Raw genomic sequence first — 17,407 nt, forward strand, 5'->3', positions numbered from 1 at the left:
GAACAAGAGTAGGTAAGGATGCCTGGGTGGCTCCATCGGTTGAGGATCCACTCTTGGTTTCGGCTCAGGTCATGATCTGGGGGGGCAAAGCATCGTGAGACCGAGCCCTGCATGGAGCCCCGAAACCCAAACCCCAAGTCGGGCTCCGCACTCCATGGGGAGTCTGCTTGAGATTGTCTCTCGGCCTCTCCCTCTGCCCCCCCCCCCCGCTCGCAATCTCTCTCTCTAAAATAAATAAATCTTTTTTTAAATTTTATTTATTTATTTGACAGAGAGAGAGAGAGAGAGAGGGAACACAAGCAGGGGGAGTGGGAGAGGGAGAAGCAGGCTCCCCGTGGAGCCGGGAGCCCAATGTGGGGCTCGATCCCAGGACCCTGGGATCTTGATCTGTGCCGAAGGCAGACGCTTAACGACTGAGCCACCCAGGTGCCCCTGAATAAATCTTAAAAAAAATTTACACTGAAGAACTTGTAACAGTACCTGCTCTAAGGAGTGTCTGACGAGTTTTAGCTGCTGAGGAGGATGCTAAGGGCAGATTCTGGAGCCTTGAATGACTGAATAAGGAGTTTGCATTTTAACTGGCAGTGATGGAGAACTCTTTTTTTTAATCTTTATTTATTATTATTTATTTTTTATTTATTATTTATGAGAGACAGAGAGGCAGAGGGAGAAGCAGGGAGCCTGATGCGGGACTCGATCCCAGGACCCTGGGATTATGACCTGAGCCGAAGGTAGATGCTTAACCATCTGAGCCACCCAGGCGCCCAGTGATGGAGAACCCTTAAAGAAGTCCGAGCAAGGTGGTAATAAGTTACAAGTATTGTCCGGTGACAGCTGAGGTGTGGTCTGGGGGCGGTGGTGGGGCTCAGGAGTAGGAACAGGTATACGAGGCATGTTAACAAGCCGATCAACCAGACCAAAGGGGCGCAAGTGGGCTGCGTGCACTGTTGGTGCTGCCCTCAGGAAGCGTCCCTGCGGGCAGGCGGTGTCACTATCTTGGGCACAAGTGAGGGTAGGGGTGGAGGAATCATCAAGAGAAAGAGACTTCTATTGTTTAGAGGGACGAAAGGGCCATTCTCCAAGCTTTGGAGGGTTTGAGGTAACTGAAGATGACAGGTCCACAGACAACGATTTCACCTTTCCACCATTCTTCAAATCTAAACTTGTGAAATGCTCAAACACCTTGCACCTGCCATTCAATCTCCCTTGTCACGGCTGGGGCTTGAACCTGCAGGACGAGCCTGCCAGGACCCAGGTGCCGCTCCGCTCCGCTGGTCTCCTAGCGAGTGACGGGGCGGGGACGGGCGGAGGGGCATTCTAGCTGCACAGCTGCCCCCCCTCACCCTCTGACCTCACGCTTCAGTGCTCCCCGATGGCATGCAGCCCGCAGCTTCCAGCGAAGCAAAGCGGAATGGGGGATGGCAGCCAAGCCGTCCCTCCAGGCTCCATCCCATCAACTTCTCTGGGCTGACCATAATCAAAACCTCTTGAAGCTAACGAAAGTGAATTTAAACTGGCCTCCAAAGAATAGCAGGTTATGTCCCCCAGCTGACTAAACAGGGCTTCCTCTTCAAGGCAGCTTAATCTGCAACACTAGTTAATACATAATTCCAAGTGGAAAGTATGTGCCTTGACGACAGCAAGGCAGCTCCGACCCAACAAAGTTATCCTTTCATAACTTGCCCCCTTACCAACAAGTACTCTGTAATCAGCACCCTTTCTGGGGGCTATGTTTGACGAAGCAGGTGTAAGGACTTTTCTGTCCTGCAGTTATAATGGTGAGATTTCACTCCAGTCTCTCTCTCTCTCTCTCCCTCCTTGGATGGAAGAATCGTTTTCATTTCAAATTAAGGGGCCTCTGCTCTGCTGGCGGCCGAGCAGTCAGCCCCTGCTAAGGGGCCAGGTTCTTTTATGCTGGCTGGAAGGTCAGGATTAGAAGGGCACACCAGAACGATAACCGAATATCAAACCAGACCTGGAGATGCTTTTCTTGGAATCCTGAACAGCAAAAGCTCTTCCTGGCCATTTTGCCTTTTTCTCCCTCTCCTAGGTGAATGCAGAAAAAAAATCCAGAAGGCAATTTTCAACCATAATCTCCTTCTTGTTGGGATATTGTGCAGCTACTAAGAATTACGCTCATGAAGAGAATGTAGGAATATGCCAAAATGCTGCTGATGCAAGGTTAAGTAAAAAAAGGCAGGATACAAAATTGTTATGAATGACTACTTTACATTCTTGTTTTCTTTTAAATCCTATAAATTAAAAGGCAAGAGACAAGTTCACCCATATTATCAGGATCAGGTTTTGTCTGGGGTAGTGGCAATAGATTTTTCTCTTTGCCTTTTTCTCTGTAGTCTCCAAATTTCCTATTAATAAATAAAATAATTTTGTAATAAAAAGGTATTTTAGGGGCGCCTGGGTGGCTCAGTTGGTTGAGCAACTGCCTTCGGCTCAGGTCATGATCCTGGAGTCCCAGGATCGAGTCCCGCATCGGGCTCCCTGCTCAGCGGGGAGTCTGCTTCTCCCTCTGACCCTCCCCCCTCTCATGTGCTCTCTGTCTCTCATCCTCTCTCTCTCAAATAAATAAAATCTTTAAAAAAAGGTATTTTAAAATGATATAAATCTTGAATTTATAGAATTTCCTTCTAACCTGGGGCTAGGTGGGGTATAGTCTATATCGTACATGGGTTCAAGTGAAAAGGGTTTGGAAACCTCAGGAAAGAAAAGCAATAAAGGGGCACCTGGTTGGCTCAGTCAGTAGCATACCTGACTCTTGATCTTGGAGCCCCACATTGGGTGTAGGAATTACTTAAAAAAAAAAAAAGAGCAGTCAAGTCAGGAGGGCCAAGATATATATAGGATTAGTGGTAGTCAAAACGTGAGTAATTTGCTTTATTTAAATCCTTCCCAGTGATCCTTTGAGAGAATTTAGCAGAGAAGGAAGGAGTATGCATAGCTGAACTAGCTCATCCAGCACCTTTAGTGAATTATAAAAAGTCTTCCTCTTGGCAACACAGCCGGGAGCCATGGCACACCCCAGCTGCTGTCAACCCCCCTTCACCCCCTCATCTAGGATCATGGTGATCCTGGGTCAGGGAGGGAGGTGCACATGAAAATGGGCTCTAGGTGGACCCTGAAAGGATGCTTTTCCTGAAGAAAAAAAAAAAAAAGTATATCCAAGAATGATGATGTCAACAGCTTTGCACTGAGGCTGGAGGAAGCCCCAGGGAGAGGTTCTGCTCTGGGTGTTGTAAACTGCCCTCTCCCCACCCCCCTCCATGTGAGTACTCACGTGAGTGTCCACACCCACATGTGCACAAAACTCACTGTACCCAAAATGGACACATGCATACTTGCTCATTACACAAGCACACACCCACTTTCTGGACTTTAGTAGAACACAATCCCAGTCTATCTTCCCAGCCCCTGTAACAGCCGGAGGGGAACAGATCGCTTCAGGTAATCTTGTTCCAAATTCATTTGGCTCTTGTTACGGTAACATCAACAACAGTGTTTAAATGTGTTGGCATTTCTGCTTTATGTCCTCTTTCTTGATGAAAGACATCATCAGTCACTGTCACAGAGGAGGTCCAAAGATGGATCCTCCCTAAAAGCTATTAGAGAAGAGCCAGTGGTGGGGGCAGGTCCCATCAACTCCTTCATGCGGAAGGACCTTCCCCCCATGAAGGATGCCGTACTCTCAGACTTTTTTATTTTTTGGCTAGGACACCCCCTTAACACACAGACACACACACACACACACTTCTCTCACTAAGTGAACTAATGCAGTGGTTTTGGCATCTGGCCTGCTGCACAGACTCTGAAAACCTTGGAGCTTTTTAAAAACACTAATGCCTGGACCCTATCCCAGGTCATTTTAGAATCACTGGGGTGAGCCCCAGGCTTGATTTTTTTTTTTTTAATTCCTTAGGTGATTCTAAGGTGATTCTATGTATGCAAGGTTGAGAACACATCCAGAGGATTCTCCTCAGCTGACATTTGCAAGTGCATTTCTGGCACCCGGAGGACAGCAGAGAGCCAGCCAATCCCAGACGTGAGCTCCAGAGTGTAGAAGTGTCTGTCCATTTTCCTCTAGCACCATGTTCCTCTGCCACACCTGTCTGAATTAACTGACCTTAAAAACTGAGCAACAGAAGTGCCTGGGTGGCTCAGTCGTTAGGCGTCTGCCTTCGGCTCAGGTCACGATCCCAGCGTCCTGGGATCGAGCCCCGCATCGGGCTCCCTGCTCCGCGGGAAGCCTGCTTCTCCCTCTCCCACTCCCCCTGCTTGTGTTCCCTCTCTCGCTGTGTCTCTCTGTCAAATAAATAAATGAAATCTTTATAAAAAAACAAGACAAAACTGAGCAATGAACTAATGAGCTACCAAGCCCAAAGGAAAACAGGAAAAGGAGAAAAGGTGCTGGTTTGAACTGGAAATGAGGAGGGAGAGCCAGGGAGAAACACAGAGGACAGGACCAGATGGGCAGGATCAGCCCCCACATCTCTGCAATATACCTGGAATTGGACTGACGTCGTCTTTTTGTTGGCAAAGGAGCTGCCTGCCTTTTCTAGGAGAACTGGGGGGTGGGGGGAAACCAGCCAGCCCTTGTCAATGGAAGGACAGGGCTGCCAAAACCTGACTTGGATTAGCTTTCAGTTTCTAAACAAAAGAACTTAAAAAAAAAAAAAAAAAGAATTTCTGCACTTTGGGGGCTTTTCCTACTCAAAGGATGGGTTAGGGTAACGGGTCTGGGCATGGAGTCCCCATGATCATCTCTCTCCCTTGGTCCTGGCCTTGGCCACGGAAAAATACCCACGTGGCTGATGCTGCAGCCTCTAACCCTGATGCTCACAGTTTCTTTGGGGGCGTTCACAGGGGAGGGGGAGCACTCACCCCTCCCCCACAGCTCTCTGAAGCATCAGCACCACCATTCTTTCAGTAAAGACAGCCTAATTTCAGGCTGGCCCTTCCCTAGGATTAATACGGTCATCATAGGATTGGAAGTTTTGAAAGTGGTGTGTGGTCCAATAAAGGTGTGTTGTATGTTGGGGTGGGGGAGGGCAGAGACGATTGTTCGAGTTCTAGAGACTCTGGAAGCGCGGAGCAGGTGGCTTTGTTCTCCCCAGCGCCAGGCTACCTTGGCGTGTGATGACTAGGGCTGTACATCAGAAAAGCCCCACCCAGGCACCGTTCTGAGCAGGCTTCAGCTCCAAGGCAGACAGCGAAGATTAAATCTTACATCATTTAATAAGCCACTTAAAGGCAGAGAGGGCGCTCCTGCAGTTCCGAAGCTCCCTGCAAACTGCCCTCTCCTGACACCCACAGCTCTCCCTCTCACCCCCGGCTCTGGGCTGCAGGCAGGTGCTGGATGACCGGCCAAGCCTGAGAGCCGGTGAACAGAGGAACAAGGTTCTCTGCCCTCCTGCACTTACAGCTCCCCTTCCTCTGTGTCCTCCCGTTTGCAAAAACTTACGTCTCTGGACCTTATTTCTCCCTTCTGCAACAGAGGGCTGTTCATTCCAGTCTCATTTTTTTTTTTAAAGATTTTATTTATTTATTCATGAGAGACACAGAGAGAGAGTGAGAGAGAGGCAGAGGGAGAAGCAGGCTCCCAAGGAGCAGGGAGCCCGATGCGGGACTCGATCCCAGGACTCTGGGATCATGACCTGAGCCAAAGGCAGATGCTTAACCATCTGAGCCACCCAGGTGCCCCAGTCTCATTTTTTTTTTCCCCTCTCTCAAGGGAGGGCATGGGATAGAGCTATCAGTGTATATAAGCAAGTAATATAGACGCAACAGATCACAGTTTAAAACGATCTGTTGTGATCATTCTGAACGTGAAATCTGAGAACTTGACACCCTGCTTCCAGGAGATGAAAGGGTAAAAAAACCAAACCAAAACAACAGCAAACCTTCAAAGGGGGTGTTTCTGGGCTCTGACTGGATCTGTGGGAAGACTTTCTACACTTTCGGTGTTGCACACACTTCTGCTCCCAGGGAGGCCATCTGGGGTGTCTGCTACCTTAGCCACCCCCAGAAAGAAGAACAAGCCTTTAAACAAGCCATTTATGAAAGCTGTTAAGAGTATAGGAGCAGGAAGGCTGGGGAGTTTCAGCGGATCTCACCTCTAGCTGCTGGGCCAACAACGAGGTCAAACACGAGACACAGAACAAGTTCTGGTGTCCGAGGCTGGGTTTGGTGTACGAGGACACTGCTCGCAGGCAATCAGGGCTGACGTTTCACCTGACGTAGGTCGTCCATTTAAACAAGCAGGGAACCACTTTCCGATCCTCACTTATAGTAACACTTTTTTTTTTTTTCACCATTTGGAAATACAGTATCTACTGGGGAGCAGCAAAGCACAATGGTTAAAAGCCCAGCTTCGGGAGCCAGATTGCCTGGGTCCAAATACTGGTTTAGCTACTTACCAATGGATACGTAATCTAGGGCGAGTAATTAGCCTCTTGGGTGCCTCACTTTTCCCATCTGTAAAACAGGGATAATAATAATACCTACCTCACTGGCCAGGTGGGAGGATTTAGTGGATTAATAGATCTCAAACACACAGAAGAGCACAATAAGCTCTTTAGAGCGTGAAGATTCTGTTCAGTGATGTAGAGCTAGAGCAGTCGTTTACTTTGCATGTTACAAGATGAACTTGATACTCTGAGGGGCCATCTGACCCAATGTCCTCAGTCTGGTTTGGGAGCCCTGGTCCTTATCCTGGGGACACTCCAAACCCCTTGGGAGGGCATCCCCTAACACCCAGGGCACAGTCTCAGAACGGAGAGTCTGGTAAAAATGGTTTTGGGTTTTGGGTTTTTAGTAGGCTGTACGCCCAACCTGGGGCTTCAACTCACAACCCCTAGATCAAGAGGCGCGTGCTCTACCGACCGAGCCAGCCAGGTGTCCCTGGTAAGAATCCTTTTTAGTAGACCTGCAGGGGCTCATGATTTCTTTCCAGGATGAGTCCTAATAATCTGGTGAGTGTACTTGCAACATGTGTCGTTGCGCCCCCATTGGTGGTTTTGGTATACAGAACACCCCAGCCCCTGCAGATTGTCCAGTCCTTGAATTATTTAGAGCATAGTCTCAACACTTTGCTGTGCAGACTGAACCTATACTTCATGGGTATTAAAGCAATGTCAACTGAGGATAGGGCAATGTAGATCAGCACACACTTTTTGGTGGACATCGTGGTACTAGCATTTAGAAATGTTCAAAGCCGAGCTCCTGGCTGGCTCAGTCGGTAGAGCATGCAATGCCTGATCTTGGGGTTGAGTTCGAGCCCCATGACGGGTGTCGAGATTACTTAAAAATAAAATCTTAAACAAAAATAACAGTGTTCAAGCAGCATGATCCAACATTTACACCTCTTAGGACCTATCCCGTAGAAATGCTTCAGTATGCAGTTATGTTGAGAATCCCTAAAGAATCATTGGAAATTAGAAACAACTCAATGGACCATCAAGAAACAAATGCTTAAACCAGCTCACCTACACTACAGAAGACATGTGCCATCACAAAGGACAGGGAGCTGTGAGTATTGATAGGAGAGTGTGTCCAAGATATATAACTAAGAAAAAAATATGTGGGACAGTATTTATGATTCAATCCTATTTTGGTTTTTGAAAGCAGTAATGCCGGCCTGAATTCATCTGGGAGAAGTGTGAAAGGCAAGAGAGATCTGAAGGGATATGCACGACAATGCCAGTGGTAATCCTGGGGTAGGAGTGGAGGTGAAATTGGGGGCATTTTTCTTTTTTGTTACATATGTATTACATTTGTTAGAGTTTATGTAACATATGTGATCAGAAAACACACACACACACGCGCGCGCGCGCACACACACACACACACACACACACGCAGAAGCAGCCAGGTATCCATACTTGCGGTCTCTGTCGCTCCTGGGCATCCTCAGAGGTGGCCCGGGACAATCACAGGGTCTTGGTAGGCATCCCTCAGCACATGTCAGCAGAAATCAAACTCTATCTTCACGGGACACACGTGCTGAGGCTCATCTGGATATATGAACCCTGAGTTTTCTTCCCAAACTGTGCTCTATACTCATTTGGCGGGGCAGGGGGGAATGGAGAGAGGCTCTCTTAGTATTTAACAGAAGTTCGAGAGTTTGGCTGAGACCCAGGAGACGTGCGGCCAAATCCCACCACAGGGGGATAACAATAGCTGGCCTCCCTGTTCCACGAGGTTGTTGTGAGCATCAGACCAGGTTTTGGATGCAAAACGACTTTCCGCACGAAAGGGAACACAGAGCAACTGATCTTCCTATCCTGTGCCCCACGGGGACTGCAGAGGGTCACCAGGAGGGAGGACAGCCCCTGAGCCCCCACCTGGCGGCGCAGAGAACTGCAGAGAAGGACAATAAGCAGGCACGGCCCCTTCCAGGGCCGGTGGTGAGGGTCTGCATTCCCTGTTCACTTCCCAGCACGCAGCCCCGAAACCCCGCCAGCAGGCAAGACAGCTTCCCAGCCCCCAGCAGCATCTCTGTTCCAAACCCTGGTGCCTGCGAGTCAGAGGTGTCGCGCACTGCAGTGAGCCGGCTGCATGTGACTGCAGAATGTCTGTGGCTGCAGAACCCGCTGGAGGACACAGCCAGGCTCTCACGGGTCCCACCTGCTGCGGCCCAGGCGCGGTCAGGCAACAGCGGCTACCGCTCACAGCCCACCTGGAACTCTGCGCCCCTCTCCCACCCTCGCCCTTACCACTGACATTCGGCTGAGATCTGGGATTTCTGTGCAAAACGACTACAGAAGCCAATCGGGCTTTGTACAGGTCAGATGAATCATCCCCCAACTCATTGCTCCCAGTTGAACCACTTTCCGCTGCCTCAGCCATCCCTCCAGCTCAGCAAAGTGCTGCTGAGCATCGCAGGCAGGTGCACGCTCTCACACACAAAGGCGGGCGGGGGTAGGGGGCCGATGAGGGCAGATCAACACCTTTGCTTTCCAGGAGAAGGGGGCTGGTGAAGAGATGGGGCTTACCACTTCATTCTGATGGAGAGAAAAAGGTGGCTGCGTACACAACTCCTTTGGGCTATAGGCAATTCCCATTTCACAGCATTCATCCATTTGGCCTCAAGGCACTTTACAAAAATAAGCTGAAGGGGCTGCCCCCATTGCTCAGAGTGGTCCAGCACACCCCACCCTGCCCCAGCGGCTACCCTTCCCTGTCGCTCACTCCCCTGGAGCCACCCTGGCCTCCTGGCCCGTCCTCAAACCTGCCAGACACACTCTCGGCCCCGGGCCTGTGCACTTGCCATTGGCTCTGTCTGGAATGCTCTTCCCCCAAATATCTTCCCCGGTCACTCCCTCACCTCCTTCTGATCTTTACGCAAATATCAACTTCTCAGTGTGGTCTTCTCTAAACAACTGACCTAACCGTAGAGCTCCCATCCCTGTACACTCTGCATCCACCTTCCTGACTTAAGTTTCCCCCTTAGCATTTAAGCTCACTTGACATTCTATCTCCTGTATTATCTTCCTTATTGCCTGTCTCCTTCCAATACAACGTAAGCTTCCCCTGTGGGTAAGGGTTCCGTCTGCTTTGTTCGCTGCTGTGTTCTCAGTGCCTGGCACGACATCTGGCACAGAGTAGGTGCCCAGTGAATGGCTTTTGCTGTGATTTGCTTTGCTAACCTCCAGTCCCTGGCACCTCGGCCCTTCTATGTAGATGGGTGAGCAGAGCCACAGGAAAGGTAAAGGAATGGAGGAGAGAGGTGACAAGAGGAGCATTAGCAAGTATGGAGAGGTGGTAAGGAGCAAAGTGAAGGTCAGGAGATTTCTGATTAAGTAACAGAAGGCTTGGAGAAGGGCACATGCCGAGGAGGAGGAACCACACGGCAGAGAGGGAGACTCTCCAGAAGACTCTCCACGAGGTCACCTGAACAAGCAGTCGACGCTCAGGCAGTAGACACGGGGCTTGTCTGCAGCCTTGTCTCTTGCTACAGAGCCATCCTCTGTAGGCCAAGGAGCTGTGGACAGCAGGCCTGGGAACAGGAGCAAGAAACCAGGAAGGAAGGGAGGGAGAGAAGGCGGGATGGGGCCAAGTAAAAGACCACATGGATAGGGCGCCTGGGTGGCTCAGTTGGTTAAGCGACTGCCTTCGGCTCAGGTCATGATCCTGGAGTCCCGGGATCGAGTCCCACATCGGGCTCCCTGCTCAACAGGGAGTCGGCTTCTCCCTCCGACCCTCTTCCCTCTCGTGCTCTCTATCTCTCATTCTCTCTCTCTCAAATAAATAAATAAAATCTTAAAAAAAAAAAAAAGACCACATGGATGATCCAGGGAAGTCTGGGTGGCAGACGTTTGGCTATGGAAGGAACCAAAGGTGAGAGGCCAGGGGAAGTTCAGTAGGACAGAAAAGGGAGCAGACTGGAAGGGCAGCAGAGAGAAGGTGGCCTTGGAGGAAGGGCAGAGGTGGGAGCAGGCCTGAGGACACTGCTATTACATATTACATAGGACCAGACACACCTCACAGGCCCTGTGGGCGGAGGCATCACTGTTGCTCCTAACCACCTGCCATGGAATTCCGTGCGTCTTTCTTTCTTTCCTTTTTTTTAAGTTTTATATCTTTGTTATCCTTAAGTTCTTTTTTTTTTTAAGTTTACTTATTTTTTTTAGTAATCTCTATAGCCAACATGGGGCTCGAACTCATGACCCCAAGATCAAGAGTTGCGTGCTGCTCTGACTGAACCAGCCAGGCGTCCCTATCTGAAGTTCTTAATTCTTATGCTCTTTCCCAAGGATGGATGGAGATATATGTATACATATATTTATTAAAAAATAAATATATATTTATTTAAAATATATTTATATATTTACAAATATAAAATATATCTGTAAATATAAATTTGGAAACTTTTTATTATTTTGGTCATGTTTAGGAGGGTTAACATTATGGTGTCTTTCCCTTGAATTTGGGAACAAGGTCAGAAAAGTCACTCTCTGAAATGGAATCCATCAAAATCAATAAAGAACAGATGCTTTTAGCACTTGCCAAATAATTCAAATTAAGAGGCAATTTATAAATGGAGATACAGAGACTAGAATGCTTCTTGAGGCACTCCCTAGGAGAATAGGGTTTGAGACTAGAGCTTCTCAGTCTAATCAAGGTGATCAATTAGGATCTATCTTCAGAACTGGAATGCATCTAATGCAAATGAAGTTGTAAGTTAATCCAATCATCTAACATATCCAATCTGATATCCGAAGTACACTGTATGGAGTTTAAAGATAGTACAAGAAACAAGAATTTTGAGGGTATATCCAGCTGGTTCAAAGGAGATTCTTCTCTGATTTGAAAGCCCCAATCCTGATTTTCTAGACATCCTGATCTGGGGAATGGAAACAAATCCAGCTACCCTAGCTAATGATAATATTTCTCAAAAACATCTAATTGCCTTTGTTCTAATTTTTTGCTTACTAAGCTAGCTTGTGATCCAAATCTGTAAGAAGGCCACTTTAAAGGAATGCCCACCACAAAGGTTCTAAGCTAAGAACCGCATCTGTAATCTGGCCAGAGAGAAATAGCCTATTGTTAACTGGCAAATGGGCGTGCTTGTACACATGCCTTCAGTCACCTGTGAGTTTTGGGAAGTTGTGTTTTGGTTGCCGTAGGCCTGGTTACCCCAGGCAGTGGAGATAAAATTCTGTTACCTAGTCCCACAAAGCTGACGACTGGTCAAGAAGCTCTGGGTTAGCCTCGTCCAGGTGTTGACAACAGGGAGAGTTTGTCCAAAGCAGTCAGCCTATTTCTCCTTTTTGTTTTCTCTCTCTCTCTCTCTCTCTCTTTTTTTTTTTTTTTTAAGATTTTATGTATTTGAGAGAGAATATAAGCAGGGGGAGGGGCAGAGGGAGAAGCAGGCTCCCCACTGAGCAGGGAGCCCGATGTGGGGCTCGATCCCAAGACCCTGAGATCATAACCTGAGCCGAAGTCAGGCGCTTAACCAACTGAGGCATCCAGGTACCCCTTTGTCTTCTCTTTTAGCTGCAAATTCAGTGGCCAAAATATATAAATAAATAAAGAGGAGTCCACAGTGCTACATCTGACATGATTTCAATAAACTTGGCATCACGTCACCAATATGCTACACACTTTCCAGTACACGTTTAATCAACCCATTGTCTAAGCATTCCTCCCTAAAGGAGCAGAGGACTGAATGCACGACATAAACTCTCTCATCTGAGATGTTTGTGGCTCTTTTGTCCTATAATCAGGGCAACTTAATGAAAATAGTAGCAGAGGGAGCTAAGAAAAGAGCTCAGGAGGACAAACAAAGGGCTTACCCTTTACCTCTGGAAGATTCAACCAGCTCCACTCTCTTTTCTGGAGATCAAATCCTCCTCAGTGCCACAGCTTTCCAGCTCAATAGCAGAAGACCAGATTCAGACCTGTTCTTTCTAGCCAAAATAATTTTATTCCATTTTGCCTATTTTGATAACAGTTTCCTTCCCCTCCCTGCCTCCAAATGCATTTCTGTGCTCTGATCTGCCTCTTGAGCAGCCGAGGATGAATAGCTCTGGCTGTTCCTCGTTATCACAAGGAAGAACAGTCTCACCATGGAAGGACATCAAGATATGTGACACATGTGCCACTCAGGAGGGTGATCAACCTCTTCAGTTCAAGTGACAAGAAAAGAATGGTCCATTAGTCAAATTCTACCAGTCATGTTAAAAATATACTTCCATCAAGTAGACTTCCTTCTCTAAATGCTATAGGACAGTGAAAAATGTGTAGATAAATGAGATTTGTAATCTTTTGTCTTCTAAGGACACATGCTTCAGGCAGGGCGCAGGACGGCTAAATAGATGCTTTAGGAAGGTCAGCCTGAAGACACAGATGGCCAGACACATAAAGCCATCCAGGGTCAGCCATACTGACCCCACCAAAGAGGCAGTGGGGCCACCTGCTGGAAGGTTTGGACATTGCTCTGGCTGCTTAGACCTCTACCTCCTTGATGTCCTTTGAGCCAGGTCTATGGCAGAACCACAATCTTTTTCTCCAGCTTCTGTGGTGGGAAGAGGAAATTTCTCATTATCTCATCCAGCTCTTCAAGGGCCAGCTGGGCATGGAGCTTGGCCACGTCATCAGGCTCCAAGCGCACCACATGTTTCAGCAGGTGGTAGAGATCCTTGAGGACATCCCTCAGCACCTGTATGAGAGAGACAGCGTCATGACGATCTGTCTACTGTGCCAGAAATTTCTCAGAACGACCTATCTACCGTCTCCTTCCTGAGAAGTTCTGTGAGGAAACTCACAGGCTCCCTGAAGAAGATTATGAATGGCCTTCTCAGATGGAAGGAGGGGTAGCTGTACTGAGATAGGCTTCCCTTTGGGTTTCTCATGACCCCTGACGCCTCACTATACTGGCCTTGGGGGCTGCTACTCCCTTTTAACTCCAGGCCAAAGTAGAGATCCCAGGCCCCTTCGTTCAGTCCCAAAGCATGGCACAGAACTCAGGACCACAGACAGGTCATGGCCCAGATAGGGTGACCCAGGGTGCCCAGATAGAGCATAATTACCAGCACCTTCCTCTCTAGGTCCCACAAAGCCCTCTGCGGACACCCATCTGCAGACATCTATCTTAGGAGACCCAGAAGGCTATCTCTTCAGCAAGCATGCCTTTCCTTGCCACTGCTTTAAAAATTTTCCACCCCCCCAAAAACAAAAAACAAAAAACAAAAGGAAAAAAAAAAACAAAAAAGAAACCCCCCCCAAAATAGAACACAAAATAAAAAAATAAATAAATAAAATAAATAAAAAAAATTTTCCACCCCAGTTCCATCTCCATGCCCTTCTTCAAGTCACTATAATTTTATTTTTCAACAGCAACATTGCAACAGGAAACAAGGGAGGGCTCTGTAGATAGAGCCACACCCATCTTTCACTTCCAGTGCTCTCATCTTAGGCTCTGGTATAGAACTGAGTAGGTGCCAAAGCACCTACTCCCCGGAGCTCCTAATTTCCTCCAAAATCCTCCTGGCTTTGGAGTTACAACTTTTAGCAGGAAACAGGTTTCAAAAGAACAGGTAAACTCAAGTAAGAGGCCTTAAGGATCAACTGGCCAAACTAGAGACTGAAGACTCTGGGTCACAGGGGGTCACATGACTTGTCTGCGGCTCCTTGTGAAATTACTTCTGGTCTAGGGCTCTTTGCCTCAAAAGCTACTATTTTTACATCAGGTACTGTATGAAGTATTTTTCATATATTATTCAATTTTTATGTGAAACATATTAGCCCCATTTTACAGATGAAAACATAGAAGATTAGAGGGTTATATAACATCCCAAGATTACTCGGCTAAAAAAATGGGGGAGCCAGATTTTAAACATCCAGAGCCTGTGTTCTTATTTGTTTATTTTTATGGAAAAGGTAATACAGTACAAAAAAGTACACATTAAAAAATAAGTCTCAGGGAGGGGGGCCTGGGTGGCTCAGTTGGTGAAGTGTCCGACTCTTTTTTTAAAAAATTTTTTATTAACATATAATGTATTATTTGGTGTTGAGTTTGATAAATTTGGGGTATAGGTCTGTGATTCATCAGTCTTTAACAATTCACAGCACTCACCATAGCACATACCCTCCCCACTGTCCATCCCCCAGACACCCCATCCCCCGACCCCCTCCACTCCAGCAACCCTCAGTTTGTTTCCTGAGATTAAGAGTCTCTTGTGGTTTGTCTCCCTCTCTGGTTTCGTCTTGTTTCATTTTTCCCAGGCTTTCTCTATGATCCTCTGCCTTGTTTCTCAAATTCCACATATCAGTGAGATCATATGATACTTGTCTTTCTCTGATTGACTTATTTCACTTAGTATAATACCCTCTGGTTCCATCCACGTCATTGCAAATGGTAAGATTTCATTTTCTGATGACTGCATAATATTCCATTGTATATACATACCATGTCTTCTTTATCCATTCATTTGTCAATGGACATCCAGGTTCTTTCCATAGTTTGGCTATTGTGGACATTGCTGCTATAAACATTGAGGTGCATGTGCCCCTTCAGATCACCACATTTGTATCATTGGGGTAAATACCCAGTACTGCAATTGCTGGGTCGTAGGGTAGCTCTATTTTCAACTTTTTGAGGAACCTCCAGACTGTTTTCCAGAGTGGTTGCACCAGCTTGCATTCCCACCGACAGTGTAGGACAGTTCCCCTTTCTCCGCATCCTCGCCAACATCTGTCGTTTCCTGACTTGCTAATTTTAGCCATTCTGACTGTGTGAGGTGGTATCTCATTGTGGTCTTGATTTGTATTTCCCTGGTGCCGAGTGATGCTGAGTACTTTTTCATGTGTCTGTTGGCCACTTGGATGTCTTCTTTGCAGAAATGTCTATTCAAGGTCTTCTGCCCATTTTTTGATTGGATTATTTGTTCTTTGGGTGTTGAGTTTGATAAATTCTTTATAGATTTTGGATACTAGACCTTTATCTGATACATCATTTACAAATATCTTCTCCCATTCTGTCAGTTGTCTTTTGGTTTTGTTGACTGTTTCCTTTGCTGTACAAAGGCTTTTTATCTTGATGAAGTCTCAATAGTTGATTTTGCCCTTGCTTCCCTTGCCTTTGGCAATGTGTCTAGGAAGAAGTTTCTGTGGCTGAGGTCGAGGAGGTTTCTGCCTGTGTTCTCCTCAAGGATTTTGATGGATTCCTGTCTCACATTTAGGTCTTTCGTCCATTTTGAATCTATTTTTGTGTGTGGTGTGAGGAAATGGTCCAGTTTCATTCTTCTGCATGTGGCTGTCCAATTTTCCCAACACCATTTGTTGAAGAGACGGTCTTTTTTCCATTGGATATTCTTTCCTGCTTTGTCAAAGATTATTTGACCAGAGAGTTGAGGGTCCATTTCTGGGCTCTCTATTCTGTTCCATTGATCTATGTGTCTGTTTTTGTGCCAGTACCATACTGTCTTGATCATGACTGCTTTGTAATAGAGCTTGAAGTCCTGAAGTGTCTGACTCTTGATCTCAGCTCAGGTCTCGATCTCAAGGTCGTGAGTTCAAGCCCTGCGCTAGACTCCACATTGGGTGTGAAGCCTACTTAAAAAAAAAAAAAAAAGTCTCTCTTCTACTCCAGGCTCTTAGTTTCCTTTCTGAGAGGATATCATGCTTAATTGAGAAATGTTCCAGGTATTTACAAGCACACATTGTGCCTTTCCCCCTGCCTTAAAACTACAGAATTATATTTTATGTTGTTATATGCCATCATCCCCGCTGACTTATTATATTTTGAAGATATTTCGTATAATTGGCATATACAGAAATACTTTTTTAAAAAATGGCTGCATAGGATGCATGTCACACAATTTATCTGCCAATTAAACTCATTTTTTTATCTTTTGATATTGCAAATATTGCTGCAATAAACACTCTGCCTTTCTGTCTTTGCAGACATGAACAAGTGTATCTATAGGACAAGTATCTAGAAATGGAACCTCTAGGTCAAAAGGTAATGCACACATAAAATTGTGACAGATGTGGCCAGAGAGTTGCAATAATCTACATTTCCACATAACATTATGTTCTCATCAGTGCTATGTACTGTAAATCGTTTATCTTTGCTTATCCACTAAGTGAAAAATGACAGCATGCTGTTTTTAATATGCATCTAATAAATAAACTATATATTTTTTCTGGTATGTGTAACTGAACTTTACCTTACTGATTTGTAAGAGCTCTTTGTATATAAAAAAAAGGTCTGGGAGCCTGGGTGGCTCAGTTGGTTAAGCAACTGCCTTCGGCTCAGGTCATGATCCTGGAGTCCTGGGATCGAGTCCCGCATCGGGCTCCCTGCTCAGCGGGGAGTCTGTTCCTCCCTCTGACTCCCCCCTCTCGTGCTCTATCTATCTCATTCTCTCTCTCAAATAAATAAATAAAATCTTTAAAAAAAAAAAAGGTCTATTATTTATTATATAAGTCACAAATGTTGTTTGTCATAGTTGGCATTTTTTTCTTTGTGAAATTTTTTTTCCAGGGGAGAAATTTGCACTTTTGATGTAGTTAAATTTATTAATTTTTCCTTTATGGTTTCTGGATCTTGTATTTTGCTTAGAAGAAGGCCTATAATAACCATGATGTTATGCTGTATTGTTCCTATTTATTAATAGTGCCACCTAACATGAATCATGTCGGGTTTATGTCACGATATGCAGGCATCTCTGACAATAACTGGTTCAAATGGTCTCTAAAACTTTCTCTCACCACTTTTATTTATTTTTAAAGATTGTTTTATTTTTTATTTTATTATTATTTTTTTAAAGTAGGCTCCATGCCCAATATGGGGACTGAACTCATGACCCTGAGAGCAGGAGTCACACACACTACTGACTGAGCCAGGCAGGTGCCCCTTTCTGTACTTTGGAACTTCAAGCATTGGCTG

General features: G+C 46.3%; 2 protein-coding genes across 3 annotated transcripts in view; both read right to left on the reverse strand.

Moving 5' to 3' along the window:
- Positions 1-12,380, reverse strand: part of HAS3 (hyaluronan synthase 3) — a 25,283-nt gene extending 12,903 nt beyond the window's left edge. The window contains exon 1 of the mRNA XM_025888971.2: positions 12,309-12,380. The gene's annotated coding sequence lies outside the window, so the exon portion shown is untranslated. The remainder of the gene's footprint in view (positions 1-12,308) is intronic.
- TANGO6 (transport and golgi organization 6 homolog) overlaps positions 6,429-17,407 on the reverse strand; it is a 194,521-nt gene continuing 183,542 nt past the window's right edge. The window contains exons 18-19 of one of the 2 annotated variants that reach the window (XM_073880079.1): positions 12,973-13,174; positions 6,429-6,486 (exon numbers count right to left, since the gene is read on the reverse strand). In XM_073880079.1, the coding sequence (XP_073736180.1) occupies positions 12,998-13,174 (177 nt within the window). In that variant the 3' untranslated portion in view covers positions 6,429-6,486; positions 12,973-12,997. Of the gene's footprint in view, positions 6,487-10,836; positions 13,175-17,407 lie in introns of those variants that run through there. The other variant, XM_025888967.2, reaches the window with a different exon arrangement.

The sequence above is a fragment of the Callorhinus ursinus genome, unplaced genomic scaffold (assembly GCF_003265705.2).
Source record: "Callorhinus ursinus isolate GAN/ISIS: 27379988/994484 unplaced genomic scaffold, GSC_fseal_2.0 scaffold37, whole genome shotgun sequence".
NCBI classification, from domain to species: Eukaryota; Metazoa; Chordata; class Mammalia; order Carnivora; family Otariidae; genus Callorhinus; species Callorhinus ursinus.